An 18,642-nucleotide genomic window follows, 5' to 3' on the forward strand; every position below is an offset into this window, starting at 1 on the left:
TTCTACTCACTACACTCATTCTACTCATTCTACACATTCTGCTCACTACACTCATTCTACACATTCTACTCACTACACTTATTCTACTCATTCTACTCATTCTACTCATTCTACTCATTCTACTCATTCTACTCATTACACTCATTCTACTCATTACACTCATTCTACTCACTACACTCATTCTACTCATTCTACTCATTCTACTCACAGGGTCTTGTACTGGCCCCACACTTTTAATTCACTTTCTACTAAACCAGATTTCCTACTTTTATATGTGTCCGAATACAGGGAATTATGGGTAGTCATGGAATTAGAGCCAACTAGCCAATGTGTAGGCTGTGTATATAAGTGTGGATGGGGCATTATGGGTAAGCTTGTAGCCAGTGCAGAGGTCAAGTGGATGGCTAGGAATTGGGGATTTATGACTAATATTTCATTGCCAGTTTATTGGCTACTATTTTCTTTGAGGACTTGTATTATATGTGGGCTGTGGGCAGCTGAATGTTATGTATTTAGACTTGGATTTCAGTTCATGTGGGTGGTACATTTTCAATGAGAGGTACTATGGGTATTTAGGTCTATCTGCAGGAGACGTGACCTGAGCTTTAGTAAATGTGGGTGGTACATTAGCCCTATTCACATATTGTAGCCCTATCTCTAGGCCTTACAGACTGGATTTCAGTTCCTATGGACTGTACACTGGCAGTGAATGGTGTAGATATACCTGTAACATATACCTGCATTCCACTCTACTTTGGGAGGTGTCCTGTGTATTTAGGTGTGTATTTTGGAATTAAGCGCTATACTGTTCTAGGTTTATAGCTAGACACATGGTTCTTGTGGGCAGAAAAGTCACTTCCGGTACAACTAGCTTTAGGAAATAACCAATAGTAATTTGTAAATTACCTTCTAATCCAGAAATGGTGAGATGTTCCAGTAAATCACATCCAAAGGTTTTGTCTTTGGTGGCTTTCTTCCTCACCTTCTGCCTGGCCTTCATTGCAAGCGACATTGGGACAATTCCTCACAAGAGCCAACTCTTTCTCTGTTATAAAATGGCCTGAGAGAGTTCATTACATCCGACAATTGTGTGGAACATCCATTAGGGGCAGCTTTGATCTCTGCACCAGTTCCCAAGGTTTCTCATTGCCAAGCTGAGGCAACCCGACTCCAAGCTCTTCCATGGTCAGACTTCCATCGCACCAGCTACCACCTCGATCCCGTTCACCTTCTCTTGCAATTCAACCTGAAAGGATGTGGTTCTCGTAGAGGAAGCAGCTTACTGAAATGATCACCGCCCTTGTCGAGAACAGCTTTTAGCTGAGCACCCACCCGCCCTTCTTCTTCTGATTCTTAGATCAGCGTTTTAGAGGAAGCCACAGTTACTGTCTTCAGAAACCACATCCTGTTCATAGCATCACCCAGAGCTCACAGAATGGCGTCTCAGAGCTACTGGAACTCTACTCAGAGTCTCCCTTCTTCAGCAAAGGGCTATAATTACCCCTATAGATTTGTGCCCCTGTCCCATAGAGCTCGCAATCCAACCTCTCACCCAGAGCTCACAGAATGGCGTCTCAGAGCTACTGGAACTGTACTCAGAGTCTCCCTTCTTCAGCAAAGGGCTATAATTACCCCTATAGATTTGTGCCCCTGTCCCATAGAGCTCGCAATCCAACCTCTCAACCAGAGTATTAGGGTATTTATAGAGATGAGTGGGAGCTACACTACTGTTTCCCTTTGACATTATGAGGGTATAACTTTTATTTTCTGCAGTTTTTAAGATGGGTTGGAGCTGCCATTTTTCTTCTCACCCTATATGTGTACAGAACATAGAGACATAAGGGTTCAGACTGGTTACTCAGAATGTACATTTTTATTTACACATATGAATAGAGAACTGTAGAACAGCCTTATAACAGTACCAACGATTAGGAATAAAGCCATTACAATATTAGTACAAACAGCAGCTTTCTGCACATCATGAGCAGTTAGCTTTATCTATTCCCAAAATGGGTCGAATCCAAGTGCTTTTTCCATTACCAGACAAATACTTGTTCTTCTTGAGTCTTTCACCGAGTGGTCTACTTCTTACATACAGGTACAGTCTCCCTGGCCACAAACTCCTGCTCACACTTTGGCCTCTTATTTCCACAAACAGGAAGCACCACAGTTAAGTGAGAATAATTCACTCTTATAATTCCACAAGCAGGAAGAACCACAGTTTAGTCAGCAGGAAGTTCTTTAGTGCCACCAACAGGAAGTCCCCACTCCTATAGTTCTACAAGCAGGAAGTTCTTTAGTGCCACCAACAGGAAGTCCCCACTCCCATAATTCTACAAGCAGGAAGTTCCTTAGAGCCACCAACAAGAAATCCCCACTCCCATAGTTCTACAAGCAGGACAGACGTTCCTTAGTGCCACCAACAAGAAGTCCCCACTCCCATAGTTTCACAAGCAGGAAGTCCCACAGTTTAGTGAGCAGGAAGTTTTCAAGTGCCACCAACAGGAAGTTCCCACTCCCATAGTTCTACAAGCAGGAAGTCTCACAGTTTAGTGAGCAGGAAGTTCTTCAGTGCCACCAACAGGAAATACCCACTCCTATAGTTCTACAACCAGGAAGTCCCACAGTTTAGTGAGCAGGAAGTTCTTGAGTGTTACCAACAAGAAGTCCCCACTCCCATAGTTCCACAAGCAGGAAATACCACAGTTTAGTGAGCAGGAAGTTTTCAAGTGCCACCAACAGGAAGTTCCCACTCCCATAGATCTACAAGCAGGAAGTCTCACAGTTTAGTGAGCAGGAAGTTCTTCAGTGCCACCAACAGGAAATACCCACTCCTATAGTTCTACAAGCAGGAAGTCCCACAGTTGAGTGAGCAGTAAGTTCTTGAGTGTTACCAACAAGAAGTCCACACTCCTATAGTTCTACAAGCAGGAAGTCTCAGAGTTTAGTGAAAAGGAAGTTCTTTAGAGTCACCAACAGGAAGTCCCCATCCCCATAGTTCTAAAAGCAGGAAGTCCCACAGTTTAATGAGCAGGAAGTTATTTAGTGCCACCAACAAGAAGTCCCCACTCCCATAGTTCTACAAGCAGGAAGTCCTACAGTTTAGTGAGCAGGATGTTCCTTAGTGCCACAAGCAGGAAGTTCCTCACTACCACAGTTCAACAAGAAGAATGTCCCATAGTGCCACCGACACCAACTGGAAATTCCAAAGTCCCTTACGCAGGAAAAGTCACAGTCTCACAAATAGGAAGTCCCTCAGTGCCAACAGTAGGAAGCGCCAAACTCCCACATGTTTTGTTTCAACAAACAGGAGCTCAGTCCCACCAAGGGGAATTTGTTCCCAGCAGCAGTCTCACCATGAATATGTCACATAGTCCCACCAGCAGGCCACTGAATGCTAAATAGTGCAATAAATGTCCCAAATGGTATGCATTTTTACCCAGATTATGGCTGACAAAGACTCTTCTGCATTGGCTCAAATAGTCACCAAGAGTCTGGGGACAGTAGGTCATGTTGCCTCCAGAAGGAAGCTGATGCCCAGTCCTGTCTTGTGAAATCCCATTAATTCTAAGTAACTAATGAGGCAAATTAATCACTGATATCCAGAAACGGAAGTTCATTGGTCACTCTTGTTCCTAGGGTCTTGTTTGTTCATGTATGTTATATGTCCATGTACATAAGGTATGTTTTTATTCATTGTCCCTTAGCACAAAAACACATTGGTCCCCTGCTGGAAAATGGTCTCATTCCTGCTGAGTATGAGGACCACTGAGGACACTTCAGCTCATTCTCCTCTCAAATCGGTACAGGTTGGAAGAGTCCTGTGCAAAATGAATACTTTCCCAGCAGTGGTATCAAGGTCACTTGTTGTTTTTGTGCAGGTAACAATAGGGTGAATGTGATTTTGCCCCAACCCAAGGCAATCATCTTAGAAGGTTGTATACACTGAAGGTCATGGTAAGAAGGGGATAAGGCAGCTGGGAGAAAAGAACCTTCTCAAAAAGTTCCCCTTTTGGCACAATAATCCTTAGAAGTTTGTAAAAGAAAGTTCTTTTTAACTTCAGTATTCAGTCCTGGTGCTATTGGCACATTTCCCATGAGGGTGAATGGTCTTGTTATACAAGGTGCCCCCTTCCATTGATGTAAATACCATTGGCGCTGGGCTTTGCCCTCAATGTGCCATTCTCTTGGTGGAAGTGGGACATTCCCTGTTTGATGAACGGTTGGTTGGCCACTCCGACTGTGCCGTCTACCTCCGTGGGGTTTGACTCTTTCTCTTGCGACTGCTCCACTTGCTCTGTTTCTTCACCAACTTCTATCATCTCTTCATCTGGGACTGTAGATAAAAGCTCGGTCTGGGTCTCTGTTTCCTTTAATGTGGTGAGAGTGGAGTAACTTCGTCTGTCAGCCTCTTCCCCCTGCACAAAAAGGACATTTCAGCTCCACTAGGCACATGAAAATGTAGGGGCTCAAGTACTGGAGTGGGGTTAGGACAGAGGGATGACAATGTATTGGAGAGGGACATGAGGAGCCATTAGAGGTCTAAGAAGAGCAGTTACAAGAGACAGAGAGAAGGGTGTGACTATCAGCAGCGGGTGGGAACTTTGGTAGAAGTTAGAAGGACATGATGGGCAGTTGAACAGTTAATAACCCTCAGTTCCAACATGCTACCCATTGACATGATCTCTTACCATCATGGAACTAATACTTGGATCTCTCAGACTGTCACAATGCATTCCAGACCTCAGGTGGATTCCTTCTTCCAGCTGAATATACCAAATAAGAGAAGAGTAAGGTACAGACCAATAAATACTGTAGCACTTGAGATCTGCGTGGTATTAGAGTTCTTAGGGGTCTCTTGCTATATTAATACTTTAGAGTACTGAGCAAGAGGCAGAATATACAGCAGAACAGGACCAGGGGCAGTTAGACTGCTGAGAGGGAGGTATTCGCACTGTTGCCAAGCAACTTCATTTCCTACAGGAAATCTACTATTCTATGAATCTATTCTGAGCGCTCTCCTACATACAAGAGAATGGTGAGTAAATCAGTGTGGGGACAACGAGGGGCTTTATTGGGACATATTCTGGGATGTGGATTTCTCTTGGGTACAATGGGGCAGTTACCTGGAGGCGAGTATCTGTACTGGCTGTAGTAGAGTTTAGCCTCCTCCGTGACGCCTGCCTGGAGAGAGTGGAAAGTTCCTCACTGGAATAAAAGCAAAATTCTCATCACAAAACTGTTGTTTGTATTGCCCCTCATTTACTAACATTGTGCAGCAAGAACCCCACTCTAACTGGAGCTGCCAACTCTCTCTGCTCATATAATGGGTTTATAAGTATTAGGGCTAAGAGTAACATGTGATGTGCATGTAAGTAACATACATGTAAGTGAGGGCTAAGAGTAACACATGATGTGCATGTAAGTAACATACATGTAAGTGAGGGCTAAGAGTAACACATGATGTGCATGTAAGTAACACACATGTAAGTGAGGGCTAAGAGTAACACATGATGTGCATGTAAGTAACATACATGTAAGTGAGGGCTAAGAGTAACACATGATGTGCATGTAAGTAACATACATGTAAGTGAGGGCTAAGAGTAACACATGATATGCATGTAAGTAACATACATGTAAGTGAGGGCTAAGAGTAACACGTGATGTGCATGTAAGTAACATACATGTAAGTGAGGGCTAAGAGTAACACGTGATGTGCATGTACGTAACACACATGTAAGTGAGGGCTAAGAGTAACACATGATGTGCATGTAAGTAACATACATGTAAGTGAGGGCTAAGAGTAACACATGATGTGCATGTAAGTAACATACATGTAAGTGAGGGCTAAGAGTAACACATGATGTGCATGTAAGTAACACACATGTAAGTGAGGGCTAAGAGAAACACATGATGTGCATGTACATAACACACATGTAAGTGAGGGCTAAGAGTAACACATGATGTGCATGTAAGTAACATACATGTAAGTGAGGGCTAAGAGTAACACATGATGTGCATGTAAGTAACACACATGTAAGTGAGGGCTAAGAGAAACACATGATGTGCATGTACATAACACACATGTAAGTGAGGGCTAAGAGTAACACATGATGTGCATGTAAGTAACATACATGTAAGTGAGGGCTAAGAGTAACACATGATGTGCATGTAAGTAACACACATGTAAGTGAGGGCTAAGAGAAACACATGATGTGCATGTAAGTAACATACATGTAAGTGAGGGCTAAGAGTAACACATGATGTGCATGTAAGTAACATACATGTAAGTGAGGGCTAAGAGTAACACACGATGTGCATGTAAGTAACACACATGTAAGTGAGGGCTAAGAGTAACACATGATGTGCATGTAAGTAACATACATGTAAGTGAGGGCTAAGAGTAACACATGATGTGCATGTACATAACACACATGTAAGTGAGGGCTAAGAGTAACACATGATGTGCATGTAAGTAACACACATGTAAGTGAGGGCTAAGAGAAACACATGATGTGCATGTACATAACACACAAGTAAGTGAGGGCTAAGAGTAACACATGATGTGCATGTAAGTAACATACATGTAAGTGAGGGCTAAGAGTAACACACGATGTGCATGTAAGTAACACACATGTAAGTGAGGGCTAAGAGTAACACATGATGTGCATGTAAGTAACATACATGTAAGTGAGGGCTAAGAGTAACACATGATGTGCATGTAAGTAACATAGATGTAAGTGAGGGCTAAGAGTAACACATGATGTGCATGTAAGTAACATACATGTAAGTGAGGGCTAAGAGTAACGTGTGAAGTGAGAAATGTGTGTATCTGACCAATCAGCTCATTTGCCGATGCACCAAAGGTTTCTGGGGTTCTCCCCCATCAGGTAAGGCCATTGTAGCAGATTCTATGGATATTGTGAAAGCAATAGTAGGGGTACTTCTAGTAGGAGTGATGTGCTACACCCGCCCTCTGTATAACATGCAAATACTCTTACGTGTCTCCCCCTAGTGGTGATGGATGTAAGTCTCTTACATTTTCTCAGAGAGCTGCTTGGTTCTCCTCTTGTGATGCCGGTTGACCAGGAGTAGAGTAATGACCAGGACCACCAGTAGGATTCCGGTCAGAACTCCAACCGAGCCCAGTGACAGCGACACTAAATCGATTTTTCTTGCCTCGTATTCTGGGGAAAAGACAATGGAAAACATGTTAGTGAGGGGTCCTCCCACAGTGACCACCAGTTCTTGGCCAATTCAGATTCTGAGCGTTATTGGAAGTAGGGGTGGGGGGCCCAGGGGGGGTGTAGCTTCCCTGGTGGTCCCCCGGGCCCCTCAGTCCAACACTGCGCAATCGCAAGGCAGTCAATATATGAGTAATTGTCAGGCAGTTGTTACTCGATATATGGGTAATTGTCAGGCAGTCGTTACTCAGTATATGGGTAATTGTCAGGCAGTCGTTACTCAGTATATGGGTAATTGTCAGGCAGTCGTTACTCAGTATATGGGTAATTGCCAGGCAGTCGTTACTCAGTATATGGGTAATTGTCAGGCAGTCGTTACTCAGTATATGGGTAATTGTCAGGCAGTCGTTACTCAGTATATGGGTAATTGTCAGGCAGTCGTTACTCAGTATATGGGTAATTGTCAGGCAGTCGTTACTCAGTATATGGGTAATTGTCAGGCAGTCGTTACTCAGTATATGGGTAATTGTCAGGCAGTCGTTACTCAGTATATGGGTAATTGTCAGGCAGTCGTTACTCAGTATATGGGTAATTGTCAGGCAGTCGTTACTCAGTATATGGGTAATTGTCAGGCAGTCGTTACTCAGTATATGGGTAATTGTCAGGCAGTCGTTACTCAGTATATGGGTAATTGCCAGGCAGTCGTTGCTCAGTATATGGGTAATTGTCAGGCAGTCGTTACTCAGTATATGGGTAATTGCCAGGCAGTCGTTACTCAGTATATGGGTAATTGTCAGGCAGTCGTTACTCAGTATATGGGTAATTGTCAGGCAGTCGTTACTCAGTATATGGGTAATTGTCAGGCAGTCGTTACTCAGTATATGGGTAATTGCCAGGCAGTCGTTACTCAGTATATGGGTAATTGCCAGGCAGTCGTTACTCAGTATATGGGTAATTGTCAGGCAGTCATTACTCAGTATATGGGTAATTGTCAGGCAGTCGTTACTCAGTATATGGGTAATTGTCAGGCAGTTGTTACTCGATATATGGGTAATTGTCAGGCAGTCGTTACTCAGTATATGGGTAATTGTCAGGCAGTCGTTACTCAGTATATGGGTAATTGTCAGGCAGTCGTTACTCAGTATATGGGTAATTGTCAGGCAGTCGTTACTCAGTATATGGGTAATTGCCAGGCAGTCGTTACTCAGTATATGGGTAATTGCCAGGCAGTCGTTACTCAGTATATGGGTAATTGTCAGGCAGTCGTTACTCAGTATATGGGTAATTGTCAGGCAGTTGTTACTCGATATATGGGTAATTGTCAGGCAGTCGTTACTCAGTATATGGGTAATTGCCAGGCAGTCGTTACTCAGTATATGGGTAATTGCCAGGCAGTCGTTACTCAGTATATGGGTAATTGTCAGGCAGTCGTTACTCAGTATATGGGTAATTGTCAGGCAGTTGTTACTCGATATATGGGTAATTGTCAGGCAGTCGTTACTCAGTATATGGGTAATTGTCAGGCAGTCGTTACTCAGTATATGGGTAATTGTCAGGCAGTCGTTACTCAGTATATGGGTAATTGTCAGGCAGTCGTTACTCAGTATATGGGTAATTGTCAGGCAGTCGTTACTCAGTATATGGGTAATTGTCAGGCAGTCGTTACTCAGTATATGGGTAATTGTCAGGCAGTCGTTACTCAGTATATGGGTAATTGCCAGGCAGTCGTTACTCAGTATATGGGTAATTGCCAGGCAGTCGTTACTCAGTATATGGGTAATTGCCAGGCAGTCGTTACTCAGTATATGGGTAATTGTCAGGCAGTCGTTACTCAGTATATGGGTAATTGTCAGGCAGTCGTTACTCAGTATATGGGTAATTGCCAGGCAGTCGTTACTCAGTATATGGGTAATTGCCAGGCAGTCGTTACTCAGTATATGGGTAATTGTCAGGCAGTCGTTACTCAGTATATGGGTAATTGTCAGGCAGTCGTTACTCAGTATATGGGTAATTGCCAGGCAGTCGTTACTCAGTATATGAATATTCGCCAGGCATTTGAGGCTGCTGCCAGTGGTTGAGGAGCTGTCGCTTGGGATGATGCCTCATACTGAGCCTGGTACTTATTTGGGTGTCAGGATGGGAACCTGCCCATTTATTAGAGTCATTACTGAGCCATTAGTGTGTGTATATGAGATAGCAAAGTGGTGATTATGCAGCAGAACTAGTTCTACCTCCCGGCCATTACCAGGGGTTAGTTACTCTGTGGTTCAGTAATTAGTCAGTGTGGCTAGTGACTGGGGCACAAAGGAATTTGCAAGTCAGGGTGTCCCCTATGTGCCATGGGACTAGACATCAGTCCTTACTAAAACCATAAAAAACAGTGACACAATGGAATGACATTTGTGGTTGGTTTGTCCAAACCTTGGAGTTGTGCTACCCATTCCATTCCTTAACTGCCCTTCCATATACCTACCTGTCTGCCTACTTACTGCCTCACTCACATACACATTGCCATAGCCAGCTTTTAGGGTAATTGTGCCCTGCCAACCATGAATCATCGAAGCCTCCACATATATGTACATTCCCATTGTTATTGTGCCATATTGTGCCTAACCATTGAACCCCCAAACCTCACACATACGTACATCCCCATAACCTGTCTGTATGCCAACCATACATTCCAAAGCCTTCACTTTGTGCCCCAACAGCACAGGAACCCCAAGACTGGTTTGAGGAGCACAAACCTTTAGCAAGTTTTTAGGGGGCTTATTGTGCCAATCTGAGATGAACATTTCTATTGCCAGTTTCTGGGCACTTATGGTACTTCATGGCACCCCAAGGCCAGATTTCATGTCTCCATGTTGGATATCTGTGTATTAGGGAGTATTCCCATCAATAATGCCTGCCAGGGAATGTGCTCCTGAAAAGGAAACTTTCAGACTTTAATTAGAGCCCCCTAAAATGTTAGTTTGGTTTTGGGGTGCAGGGCACTGGTTGTTCTCTTCCATCTCTGTAAATTCCATGAGAAGGAAAGGAGTGAAGAGCCACTTACCTGATATAGAAACAGTGGCCCTGGTGCTCCTTCTGCTGATTCCATTGGTTGCCTGACATTCATAGACCCCGGCGTCTTCTGCTCCCAGACCTCTGAGAAAGTGCAACGTGTTCCCTACAGTCTTTATCTCTGCTGGGAGAGACCCATTCAACCTGTATATAGGGAATTTCATGAGAGATTAGGGGGGATGATAAGATTTGTACAGGCTCAGACTCGTTCCAAACAATGACACTGAGAAGTTGCTCAGGGCCACGTTACTGTCCTGACAAGTCATTCTGTGCTCATTACCAGCACCCCCAGAGCCCTTCATTGTTATTCCCAACACTCATCCTCACATTAGGGCTTTGCTTTTCCTTTAATTTAGGGTTCACGTTTGCTTAGACCCACCTACCATGATCTGGAGATTAAATCAGAAATATGATATCAATGTATATATTGTATTTCACTGCCCCTCCTCAACTCTTGCCCCAAATGGTATGTAGGTGTATAGTGCAAGGGGGGAGTGAGAAATGGGTGGGGGGATCAGGTGTGGGTGTTGTTGGTGTTGGGGGGCCTAAGGCTTCCATGCTGCAATAAAGAGTTCACCCTCACACCACCCCCTCTCGTTTGTCAGTCACTCGTGCTATAGTGCTATAGTTCCAGGGGTACCCAGGGTACAAATAACCGCTCACCCCAAATCTCCCCCTAACTGACCTTCAGACTGGGCCCCCTTAGCTCATAACAAGGTTACAGATATATAGAAACATTGGGGTGTCACCCTGCTATAGTTCCAGGGGTACCCAGGGTACAAATAAACACTCACCCCAAATCTCCCCCTAACTGACCTTCAGACTGGGCCCCCTTAGCTCATAACAAGGTTACAGATATATAGAAACATTGGGGTGTCACCCTGCTATAGTTCCAGGGGTACCCAGGGTACAAATAATCGCTCACCCCAAATCTCCCCCTAACTGACCTTCAGACTGGGCCCCCTTAGCTCATAACAAGGTTACAGATATATAGAAAAATTGGGGTAACAGTCACCCTGCTATAGTTCCAGGGGTACCCAGGGTACAAATAAACACTCACCCCAAATCTCCCCCTAACTGACCTTCAGACTGGACCCGCTTAGCTCATAACAAGGTTACAGATATATAGAAACATTGGGGTGTCACCCTGCTATAGTTACAGGGGTACCCAGGGTACAAATAAACACTCACCCCAAATCTCCCCCTAACTGGCCTTCAGGCTGGGCCCCCTTAGCTCATAACAAGGTTACAGATTAATAGAAAAATTGGGGTAACAGTCACCCTGCTATAGTTCCAGGGGTACCCAGGGTACAAATAAACACTCACCCCAAATCTCCCCCTAACTGACCTTCAGACTGGGCCCCCTTAGCTCATAACAAGGTTACAGATATATAGAAACATTGGGGTGTCACCCTGCTATAGTTCCAGGGGTACCCAGGGTACAAATAATCACTCACCCCAAATCTCCCCCTAACTGGCCTTCAGACTGGGCCCCCTTAGCTCATAACAAGGTTACAGATATATAGAAACATTGGGGTGTCACCCTGCTATAGTTCCAGGGGTACCCAGGGTACAAATAATCACTCACCCCAAATCTCCCCCTAACTGGCCTTCAGACTGGGCCCCCTTAGCTCATAACAAGGTTACAGATATATAGAAACATTGGGGTGTCACCCTGCTATAGTTCCAGGGGTACCCAGGGCACAAATAAACACTCAACCCAAATCTCCCCCTAACTGACCTTCAGACTGGGCCCCCTTAGCTCATAACAAGGTTACAGATATATAGAAACATTGGGGTGTCACCCTGCTATAGTTCCAGGGGTACCCAGGGTACAAATAAACACTCACCCCAAATCTCCCCCTAACTGACCTTCAGACTGGGCCCCCTTAGCTCATAACAAGGTTACAGATATATAGAAACATTGGGGTGTCACCCTGCTATAGTTCCAGGGGTACCCAGGGTACAAATAAACACTCACCCCAAATCTCCCCCTAACTGACCTTCAGACTGGGCCCCCTTAGCTCATAACAAGGTTACAGATATATAGAAACATTGGGGTGTCACCCTGCTATAGTTCCAGGGGTACCCAGGGTACAAATAAACACTCACCCCAAATCTCCCCCTAACTGACCTTCAGACTGGGCCCCCTTAGCTCATAACAAGGTTACAGATATATAGAAACATTGGGGTGTCACCCTGCTATAGTTCCAGGGGTACCCAGGGCACAAATAAGCACTCACCCCAAATCTCCCCCTAACTGACCTTCAGACTGGGCCCCCTTAGCTCATAACAAGGTTACAGATATATAGAAACATTGGGGTGTCACCCTGCTATAGTTCCAGGGGTACCCAGGGTACAAATAATCACTCACCCCAAATCTCCCCCTAACTGACCTTCAGACTGGGCCCCCTTAGCTCATAACAAGGTTACAGATATATAGAAACATTGGGGTGTCACCCTGCTATAGTTCCAGGGGTACCCAGGGCACAAATAAACACTCACCCCAAATCTCCCCCTAACTGACCTTCAGACTGGACCCCCTTAGCTCATAACAAGGTTACAGATATATAGAAACATTGGGGTGTCACCCTGCTATAGTTCCAGGGGTACCCAGGGTACAAATAAACACTCACCCCAAATCTCCCCCTAACTGACCTTCAGACTGGGCCCCTTAGCTCATAACAAGGTTACAGATATATAGAAACATTGGGGTGTCACCCTGCTATAGTTCCAGGGGTACCCAGGGTACAAATAAACACTCACCCCAAATCTCCCCCTAACTGGCCTTCAGACTGGGCCCCCTTAGCTGATAACAAGAGTTTATGAGAGAGACAAGTCCCAACTGGCCCAGACTTAGTATCAAGTGTTTCGGTGAATAAGCAGTTCTGGTCTCACCCATGTTCCTCTCTCCCTGAATATTTCAGAATTTTTTGTCAAACACAAAAGCCCCCTAACACAATGTGATGGATCTGGTTCCAAACTTGAAACCAAACTTGAAGTGAACACTGAGAAACTCAATCAGGTAAGAAGGGGCAGAGATTTACCTGGACCAAGTGTATGTTGGTGGTGGGTTCCCCTCAGCCTGGCATTGTAATGTGGCCCCCTCTTTCCCAACAAACCAGCCATCTTCATGTCCTTGAATTAAGATTTCTCCCAGATCTGAGGATAATGTAATGAGGAGTTAGAATTGTTTTTTATCATGTAAATCCCCGGAATAGTGAACACCCAGTGACACCATCCCCCCAACTAACTGTTTAGGGAACACCCAGTGACACCATCCCCCCAACTAACTGTTTAGGGAACAGCCAGTGACACCATCCCCCCAACTAACTGTTTAGGGAACACCCAGTGACACCATCCCCCCAACTAACTGTTTAGGGAACACCCAGTGACACCATCCCCCCAACTAACTGTTTAGGGAACACCCAGTGACACCCCCCCCCAACTAACTGTTTAGGGAACACCCAGTGACACCATCCCCCCAACTAACTGTTTAGGGAACACCCAGTGCACCGTCCCCCCAACTAACTGTTTAGGGAACAACAGCTGTGAGACTTACAGGTCTGTAATTAACAGGCAGAAATTGTTATCTCTTATTAAAGGAGAGGACCATTTTAAACACATTTGTCTCTACACAGTCCTTCAGACCCACTGCTCGACACAGAAACGCTTCACCCTGTACCCTAAATTTTCATGTAGTTTAAGGCCCAGTGCAAAGTTGGGTAATGTGGGTGTCATGTTTCTCTGCCATCACATTGTGTCTACACTTCTGTCATTGGCAATGCACCTTTCATGGCAGGACCCAGACTGACTATGCTCATGCCCATGGTTCCCAATCACAGTGGTGGAGGCTCAGGATGGATGAGGCCAAACATGGAGGCCATTGCTTTGCACAGCTTTGCATTGAGCACTGAAACATGGAGGAATGAGAGTCCTTTTATGTGTTTGGGTGATATGGGGAGGGACTCTGCAACTTTCCTTCAATACTTTGGTGCCATATCTGATATGGGCAAAACTGAGAAACAGAACTTATGACATTCCAAAAATTGCACTAAGCCCTGGAAGTATTTGTGGATGTACCAGGCCTTGTTTCCTTCAACTCTGCTGACATGTGTAACTCCGCTTAGTCACTTAGTGCCCCCCAGCAGTGGCTCCTCTCTTGTATACGCGTGAGCTCACACTCTAACCTTAGAGTTGGTAGTGGATTCCACTATACTTTATACCTAACCCACCACACACATTGGGGTATATTATCCTTATGAAGGACAGTAGAATCTCATGTTAAGGGGGCATTTCAGTGGGCACCCACTAGGTGTTTGTTCATAAAAAGTGGGAAAGTGTTATTTGGGGTCCTGCCCTGTGTATTACTCATAGAGCAAGACGTATCTGCTTACTTAAACCCCTGCGTATCTTGTCAGGCTTATATAAATAAATGATGATACTTACATCTCACTCCCAGAACATGGGTGATCCTTTTCTCTTGCTGGAAGCCAGGGTGAGAGACCACACAGGTGAGTGCCTTGCCATTCATGCGGCGGGTGGGTACCACATAGAACTCACTAGTCACAGAGGCAGATCGTTGGTGGTTATAGTTATGAGTCGAATTGGTTCCCTCCACTTCTGTCTCCCAAATGACAGTTGGAACAGGATTGCCTTCTGCTGTGCATGAGGCTACCAGAGATTTGCCTTCTCCCTCAGTCAGTGGGGGCCCGGGGCTCAGGGTGGGCAAGGGAGGAACTGCAGGGGTACAGACAACAGGAGATACACATATATCATTATTTTTAGGGTTAGCGTTTTTTCTCTTTCTTCACCATACTATAAAAACAATAATTGTGATCCCAGTAGGTCAACTGGAGAATAACAAAAAAGCAGATAGATGTCAGGTGAAGCAGCCAGGTAGTTAACCCTAACTCTAGAGATAACCCTTGTTCAAAAAAAGGAGAATTTTAATGTTTTCCAGATTAGGAGCAAAGTGTATTAGGTTTAAGGATTGTTACATCAGGATTGTTACATCAGGATTGTTACATCACAGCTGAACTTGAAACAAGACACAAATCCTTTCAGTAAATTCTACATAACACAACATCTACCCTATCCAGATGAATGTGAATGCTAACACAGATGGGGGGCTGAGATGGCAGTTAGGAGAAGGTTCTCATAAGTATAGGAGACATTGGGCTTGTGTTAATGGGGGGCTAGTGATGTCACTGGTACTAACACAGATGGGGGGTTGAGATGGCAGTTAGGAGAAGGTTCTCATATGCATAGAAGACATTGGGCTTGTTGGGTTAGTGATGTCACTGGTACTAACACAGATGGAGGGCTGAGATGGCAGTTAGGAGAAGGTTCTCATATGCATAGAAGACATTGGGCTTGTTGGGTTAGTGATATCACTGGTACTAACACAGATGGGGGGCTGAGATGGCAGTTAGGAGAAGGTTCTCATAAGTATAGGAGACATTGGGCTTGTGTTAATGGGGGGCTAGTGATGTCACTGGTACTAACACAGATGGGGGGCTGAGATGGCAGTTAGGAGAAGGTTCTCATATGCATAGAAGACATTGGGCTTGTGTTAATGCAAGGATAGAGATGTCACTGGTACTAACACAGATGGGGAGTAAGTCCACATATAGTTGGGATTTGTTTCCCTCTAAACCAGAAGGTTCTCATAAGTATAGGAGACATAGGGCTTGTGTTAATGGGGGGCTAGTGATGTCACTGGTACTAACACAGATGGGGGGCTGAGATGGCAGTTAGGAGAAGGTTCTCATATGCATAGAAGACATTGGGCTTGTTGGGTTAGTGATATCACTGGTACTAACACAGATGGGGGGGCTGAGATGGCAGTTAGGAGAAGGTTCTCATATGCATAGAAGACATTGGGCTTGTTGGGTTAGTGATGTCACTGGTACTAACACAGATGGGGGGGCTGAGATGGCAGTTAGGAGAAGGTTCTCATATGCATAGAAGACATTGGGCTTGTTGGGTTAGTGATATCACTGGTACTAACACAGATGGGGGGGCTGAGATGGCAGTTAGGAGAAGGTTCTCATATGCATAGAAGACATTGGGCTTGTGTTAATGGGGGTTAGTGATGTCACTGGTACTAACACAGATGGGGAGTATGTCCACCTATAGCTTGGGATTTGTTTCCCTCTAAACCAGAATAAACAGAACATGAAATTATTTTCATTCTACGGTAGGTACATGTATCAGCACTTACCCAGCACTTTCAGCTCCAGTTCAGCATCAAAGTTTCCTGCTGGGAATGTATTGACGCGACACTGGTAGGTCCCTTCATCAGCTTGTACTGCATTCTTCAGAATAATGCCCCCATCTGTTGGGTTAGAGGGGGCTTTTTCTTTTACTCGTCCCTCATAGGTACCAAATATGTTGGCTCCATATTCAGTGTTCAGAATAACAATATCCATATTCTGTCCATTCATTCCTTTCTTTGTCCAAACAACCTGTGCCACCTTCTCATCTGCTTCTGCCTGGTAATAACAGGGAAGGGTAACATCCATGCCCAGCACTGCAGTGATGCTCTTCTCTGTCTGCACGACCCCACAGATGCCCCCTGTACCAAGAGAAGATGCAGAATGGGAATCCCTTGTTTTTTTTTAAAAAGTTTTTATTTAAAATTTTTCAACATTCAACATACACAAGACAAATATTAAAAGGAAAAAAAAAAAAATAAAAATAAAAAAATAAAATAAAAAGGTAGTAGAAGGGAGACAGTTGTGAGGGAAGGGGGAGGGGAGGTAAGGTACAGGGTGTCATATCCAGCATAATGGAATACATGCAGTTAATCAGTTTGCACTTTCAACCAGGTACCCCATACAGCATCAAATTTTTCGGGGCAGCCCCTTGACAGATAGGTCAGTTTCTGATTTGAGAGAGAATCATTTATCAGCTTTTGCCAATATTTTAGTGTAGGAGGGTTAAGTGACTTCCAATGCATTAATATGGCTTTCTTGGCAAAATATAAGAGCTGTAGGTAACAGATTCTAGAATAGGAACGTAGCTGCAGGTCCCCCGTTATCCCCAATAAACAAGTTTCTGGTGAACGAATACTTGGCAATGCGAGTTTTTCATTCAAGAATTGAAGTACAACACTCCAAAATCTCCGGATTACCGGACAGGTCCAGAATATATGAAACATGGTACCAGGTTCCACTCTGCACTTGGGGCATAGGTCTGATACATTCCCATACATTTTAGCCAGTCGGTAGGGAGTTAAATAGACTCTATTCAAGAATTTTATTTGTATAAACCTGTCCCTCATAGAGATGGATAGCTCTGTGACTAACTTGAGAGCGTCTTTCCACTTTTCTTCATCCAAGTCAGGAATATCACATTGCCATTTGCCCTTAATTCTCTCAAGGGGGGAGGGACCAGCAGTAGATAGTATAGTATATAACCAGGACAGGGGTTTTGTAAGGTCCACTTTGTGTAAATAGGACTCTAGGGTTGTTATCTCTAAATCTACAGGTCTCACTGGAAATTGTACACTGAAAGCATGTCTTAATTGCAAATAACTAAACAGCATATCTGGGCGAGGGTGGGCTTCCTGTTGTATTGTAGCATAAGTTGGGAATCCCTTGTTAATACAAAGCAACTAGGGCATGATATACAGAGCAACTAGGGCAGAAGATCTAAATTGGAGAACAGAGGTTCTAGCCAATGGGCAACTATATAATATACATGGTTTTGATGAAGATATAGGGATTGGGTTGAGCCATGCATAATGTACAGCAGTCTCAGGGTTGAAGAGCAGAGGTTCTGGCCAATGGCACAAAACTATATAATATACATGGTTTTGATGAAGATATGGAGATTGGGTTGAGCCATGCATACTGTAGAGCAGTATAGGAGAAAGAACTCTTGTTTGGAGAGAAGAGGTTCTGCCGATGGCACAGAACTATATAATATTCATGGTTATGATACAGATATGGGGATTGGGTTGAGCCATTCATAGTGTACAGCAGTCTCTGGGTTGGAGAGCAGAGGTTCTACCCAGTGGCACAGAACTATATAATATACATGGTTCTGATGAAGATGTTGGGATTGGGTTGAGTTATGCATAGTGTAGAGCAGTGCAAGAGGTTCTGCCCAATGGCACAGAACTATATAATATAAATGGTTCTGATGAAGGTTTGAGGATTGGGTTGAGTCATGCATAGTGTACAGCAGTACAGGAGAAGGAACTCTGGGTTGGAGGGAAGAGGTTCTGCCCAATGGCACAGAACTACAGTATATAATATACATGGTTCTGATGAAGATGTTGGGATTGGGTTGAGTCATGCATTGTGTAGGGCAGTGCAAGAGAAGGAACTGTCAGTTAGAGGGAAGAGGTTCTGCCCAATGGCACAGAACTATATAATATACATGTTCT

The 18,642-nt window shown here is 44.4% G+C and overlaps 2 protein-coding genes across 2 annotated transcripts in view; both read right to left on the bottom strand.

The window, feature by feature from the left end:
* Positions 1-1,738, bottom strand: part of arhgap30.L (Rho GTPase activating protein 30 L homeolog) — a 36,496-nt gene extending 34,758 nt beyond the window's left edge. Inside the window, exon 1 of the mRNA XM_018231595.2 lies at positions 907-1,738. Coding sequence (XP_018087084.1) covers positions 907-1,012 — 106 coding nt within the window. The 5' untranslated portion in view covers positions 1,013-1,738. The remainder of the gene's footprint in view (positions 1-906) is intronic.
* A 116-nt stretch (positions 1,739-1,854) lies between these two features.
* Positions 1,855-18,642, bottom strand: part of nectin4.L (nectin cell adhesion molecule 4 L homeolog) — a 32,993-nt gene continuing 16,205 nt past the window's right edge. Inside the window, exons 2-9 of the mRNA XM_041573877.1 lie at positions 16,471-16,824; positions 14,694-14,984; positions 13,292-13,406; positions 10,237-10,388; positions 7,040-7,187; positions 5,127-5,208; positions 4,692-4,766; positions 1,855-4,418 (exon numbers count right to left, since the gene is read on the bottom strand). Coding sequence (XP_041429811.1) covers positions 4,116-4,418; positions 4,692-4,766; positions 5,127-5,208; positions 7,040-7,187; positions 10,237-10,388; positions 13,292-13,406; positions 14,694-14,984; positions 16,471-16,824 — 1,520 coding nt within the window. The 3' untranslated portion in view covers positions 1,855-4,115. The remainder of the gene's footprint in view (positions 4,419-4,691; positions 4,767-5,126; positions 5,209-7,039; positions 7,188-10,236; positions 10,389-13,291; positions 13,407-14,693; positions 14,985-16,470; positions 16,825-18,642) is intronic.

Source organism: Xenopus laevis, chromosome 8L, assembly GCF_017654675.1.
Source record: "Xenopus laevis strain J_2021 chromosome 8L, Xenopus_laevis_v10.1, whole genome shotgun sequence".
NCBI classification, from domain to species: Eukaryota; Metazoa; Chordata; class Amphibia; order Anura; family Pipidae; genus Xenopus; species Xenopus laevis.